At 40.2% G+C, this 4,873-nt stretch overlaps 1 protein-coding gene across 1 annotated transcript in view; it reads left to right on the forward strand.

Annotated features, from left to right (window-relative positions):
• Nucleotides 1-4,873, forward strand: part of lyst (lysosomal trafficking regulator) — a 77,103-nt gene that overhangs the window by 67,645 nt on the left and 4,585 nt on the right. Inside the window, exons 39-43 of the mRNA XM_037678125.1 lie at nucleotides 900-1,144; nucleotides 2,295-2,361; nucleotides 2,435-2,591; nucleotides 2,961-3,101; nucleotides 4,124-4,341. Of these exons, the coding sequence (XP_037534053.1) occupies nucleotides 900-1,144; nucleotides 2,295-2,361; nucleotides 2,435-2,591; nucleotides 2,961-3,101; nucleotides 4,124-4,341 (828 nt within the window). The remainder of the gene's footprint in view (nucleotides 1-899; nucleotides 1,145-2,294; nucleotides 2,362-2,434; nucleotides 2,592-2,960; nucleotides 3,102-4,123; nucleotides 4,342-4,873) is intronic.

The following is a 4,873-nucleotide window of genomic DNA, read 5'->3' on the forward strand; positions in this document are numbered from 1 at the left end:
AAGCTAAATGAAACAGAACACAAGCTAAAAGAAACAGACAAGCTAAAAGAAACTGAACACGAGCTAAAACCTAAAACAAATTGACTACTAGCTAAAGGTAAAAGAAACAGGACAATAGCTAAAATAAATAGAATATGAGCTAAAGTAAATTGAACACTAGCTAAAAGAAACAACAAACTAAAAGAAACAAAACACTAAAGGTAAATGAACCAGGACACTAGCCAAAAATATAGAATGTGAGCTAAAATAAAGTGAACACTAGTTAAAGCTAAATCAGGACACCAGCTAAAAACTAAAAGAAATAGAACGCTAGCTAAAGGTAAAATAAATATGAATTAAAAGAAACAGGTCACTGGCTAAAAGAAATAGAATATGAGCTAAAAGATACACGACACTAACTAAAAGCTAAAAGAAACCCCAGCTGTTTAATAAAAGCAAGGCACTAGCTCTTAGCTAAAAGTAGCACAAGACAAAGAAGTTTGTTGTGAAGCTAATTTCAAAGAGAGCAGAGTTTTTGAAGGAATTTAGGGATTTCTGGAATCTGTGATCTAAACTGGTAACTTTTTGCCTCAACAAGAAAAAAATAAAAATTTATTACGCAGGAAGGAAACCGCTCTCATCAAACTTGTAATTCGGGTAGTTTCCGAACATGAGGAGTTGTTTCTGCATTTTTCATGACAGCAGAATCCACTCTTTCGTAGAAACTCTGTTTACTGTTTGCGTCACAAAGAGCAGATGAAGCGAGGCGGAGTCGGAGGACAAAACGCCGTCCGTGCGTCTGGTTCATGAGCACCGAGACACAAAGACACGAGAAACGGAGCAGAAGAGACGAACACAAAATGTTTCTGTTCGTTGTAGCATCAAGACGTTAGATGAGCCTCGCGTCTGTTTGTCTTCAGTTCAGAGACGACGTCTACCACAACATCCTGACCTCTGACCTCCCCAACCTGCTGGAGCACGGCAACATCTCGGCGCTCACGCAGCTGTGGGGCTCGGGTCAGATCACCAACTTCGAGTACCTGACGCACCTGAACAAGCACGCGGGCCGCTCCTTCAACGACCTGATGCAGTACCCGGTGTTCCCCTTCATCCTGCGCGACTACGCCAGCGAGACTCTGGACCTGCAGGACTCCAGCATCTACAGGTCGGTGTGGGAGAGCTCACGTTGAAAGTCTGTCTACACCCCGACGATGCTTTACGTTTCAAAATGAGCTGCTCTCAGATGACATTGTTGTATTTGAAGTTTAAAGTACTTTATTGTATTTATTGCAGGTGTGTTTGTCTGTTGGCAGCAAAGCTCACGAACCAGTGAACAAATTTTCACCCTAAGAAGTTCTCGTGGGGAATCAGCAAAGCATTTATTTTCTTTGATTATTTGTTTATTGGCGTTTGTCATAAAAAGTGGTGTTTATTGTCTAAAAGTCTAAAAATCTTTAGAAGTTTGTTTTACTTTGTCAGAAATGTTTCAAATGCTCCCGTAATGTCACGTTACTGCCCTCTGGTGTTCCTTCAGGGAAGAACCGACCACATTGAAATCCATTATAAATGCATTGTTTGGATTCCATATTTATATTATCACATAAAACATACGTTCATTTCAGTAATGTATTTTTTATTTTTATCTTGGCCCACTCTGTGTTTGCTCTTGTGCATTTGAGAGACGGGGACTGATTTTACCTGGAAGAGGTGCGTCCATCGAGAGCGGACGTAGCTGTGGAGTCCGGTCTCTCATCTCAACAGACAAAACTGTTTTAGTTTGGATGTAAAGAGTGAAAACACACTTCTGCTGTGCACGAGTAAAGTGTTTAGTACAAAACAGCAGAGTCTTGTGCGCTCGGGCTGAAGAGGCCGATTTCTGTTGGCTCGGCTGAAAATGTAGAAGGATCGAACGTGGTGGTCAAACAGTTCAATAACATATAAACTATATTATCTATTTATATTTATTGTAATATTTTTACTTCAGGCTGAGATGGCTCTAACAGACTAGATTTTTGTGATAATAAAATATCACAAAACTTTATTTTCACCAATGCGGTCAACAACTCAAAGTAATCACTGGACCATCGTCTACATCTGGTTAAATTCTGAAGACGGTTCAAGTTCAAGGTGGCCGCCTCGGTCAACACAAAGATCACAAAAAAAATCATTCAGATTTACAGTTGGTCAGCTGAAATTCAGCTTGGTAGTAGCTGAGAGTGGTCCTCAGCACACGCTGCATGACATTTTCCAAAGAATGGTGGGAGTTTAACTTGATAATAGTCGTGTGTTGACGTGGCTTCCTTTTGGTTTTACAGGAACTTGATTAAACCGATTGCGGTCCAGTCAAAAGAAAAAGAGGACCGCTACGTCGACAACTACAGGGTAAAGTTTCGTCTGCACGTTGAACACTTCTGGTTGCTCTGGGAGAGAAAACCCATGCGTGTTTTCTGCGCAGTACCTGGAGGAGGAGTACAAAAAGGGCATCCGTGAGGACGACCCCATGCCTCCCGTCCAGCCTTATCACTACGGCTCGCACTACTCCAACAGCGGCACCGTCCTGCACTTCCTGGTCCGGATGCCTCCGTTCACCAAGATGTTCCTCGCCTACCAGGGTGAGCCGCGCAGAACGCTTTCCTGCAGATTTAAAATCTAAAGCACGCAAAACTGGAGTTCTGCGATGTGGTTTCATAGTTTACAGTTGATTGAAATAATCACTTACCCTGCTGAGAACTGTTTTAACGTCAGGAGTCTGACGGAGTTCAAATGGTTTCAAATTAAAATTTATTTTTCCATCTTTTTTTTTTTTTCTCTGATCAACACTTTCCCATTATTTATTTAGTTTTTCAATTATCTGCGTCTCCCGTCTGATCTTCCGAGACATCTTTTCATGCGACTGCAGATGTATTCAGCGAGCGCGGTGTTTAAGGTCATGAAAGGCAGCGGGTTGAATCTGTAATTAGATTTTCTTGGGCTTCATTTAGACCAGAGCTTTGATATCCCGGACCGGACGTTTCACTCCATGAACACCACGTGGCGTCTGTCCTCCTACGAGTCCATGACGGACGTGAAGGAGCTCATCCCCGAGTTCTTCTACCTCCCAGAGTTCCTGGTCAACAGAGAAGGTGATCCTTGATTTACTTTTTAAATTTGATGCAATATATTTGATTATTAAATGCCATTTAATAAAAGTTATCAATCTAAGGAAGGCAGCAAATTGTGTTGAATCTTCTCTTTATCGCAGTCATTACTAAGGGATAGCTCAACCTAACTATAGGATTTATCAAAAAGTCTTAAAACTAGACGATGTCGGCCTCATGGAAACTGGAAGAGAGGAGCCTGATAACTGGAAGCTCTGCCTCCCATTCTACTTTTGGAAACTAGGAACCACAAGTAAACCTGCAGCAAAGTGCTCAGTTAGGAAAGTAAGGAACAATACAATCTGTAATTAAGATGGAGCTAGGTTGTTGAGAGCTTTGTACGTTTGAAGTAAGATTTTAAATTCTGTTCTGAATTTGACGAGCCAAAGGAGAGAGGTGATCACGTGATAAATGCATGGATCAGTGCATCATGTTTGGACAAGGTGTTTCTAATCTTAGTGATATTATGCAGGTGGAGGAAAGCGGTCCTGATAACATTTTTAATGTGAGGGTTAAAAAACATTCTGATCAAAATAAGGTTATTTCCTTTAGAACTGGAGGACAGATTACTGCCATCCAGAAGACATGAAAGGCTGCAAAGTTTGTTCTTGCTCAGGTCCAAAAACCGCAACTTCTGTCCGTTCCTGTGTTTTAACGCAAAAAAAAAAAAATTAAGTCATGCAGGTTTTTGTCTTTAAGACATGCTTGTAATCTAAGTAACTGATTGGATTCATTAGGTTTCATGGACAAATACATGAGTATCATCAGCATAACAATGGAAATTTATCCCACGTTGTTTAAAAACTTTATCTATTGGAAGCATATATAAAGTAAAATATAGTGGACCTAACACTGAACCCTGAGGAACTCCATGACTAATAAAGATTTATTCTTAACATGAACATACTGAAATCTTTCAGATAAATAGGATTTAAATCATTTATATAAATGACCAAATGTTTAATTTTATCATAATTGTGGCTTTTTAATTTTATTTTCTCGTACAGGTTTTGATTTTGGCGTTCGTCAGAACGGCGAGAGAGTGAATCATGTGAATTTACCCCCGTGGGCTCGCAACGACCCTCGTCTGTTCATCCTGATCCACCGACAAGCCCTGGAGTCGGACCAGGTCTCCCAGACTCTGTGTCAGTGGATCGACCTGGTCTTCGGGCTCAAGCAGAAAGGCAAAGCTGCCGTCCAGGCCATCAACGTCTTCCACCCGGCTGTAAGCAGCAGCTTAAGATGAACTGGAAATTCAGCGTTCACACTTTATCCTGTTTCCCTTTATCATCCTTTAGTTTCTTCTGTGCGTGTTTTGGACAGTGTGCTATATCAACCATTCATAAACCAAAACATTCAGCTCATTTGATGGATGCGTGCACTGAGTTGTTTTTGTAACTTTTATACTTTTCAAAAACATTTAACTTTATTTGCATAAAATTGTCACAGAAATTATAATTATTTCATCATATCCATCAAAAACATGCTTGTTTCATTTTTTGCATGCTACTAGTTTTGTCTTGTGCTACTTTTAGCCTTTACCTAGCATTTTACGAGTTTTAGCAAGTTTTTTATGCTTTTAGCTGATGTTTTTTAGCTTTTAGTTACAATTTCGCTGCTTTAAGGCTTTGGCTACCTGTTGTTTAGCATGTTGGGTTTTTTTGTTAGGGTTTTGCCTCTGTTTGCTAACATTCTGCTGATTTTTGCTAGCATTCTGCTGATTTTTGCTAACATTCTGCTGATTTTTGCTAACATTC

This window comes from Nematolebias whitei, chromosome 1 (genome assembly GCF_014905685.2).
Source record: "Nematolebias whitei isolate Nwh7 chromosome 1, NemWhi1, whole genome shotgun sequence".
Classification (NCBI taxonomy): domain Eukaryota; kingdom Metazoa; phylum Chordata; class Actinopteri; order Cyprinodontiformes; family Rivulidae; genus Nematolebias; species Nematolebias whitei.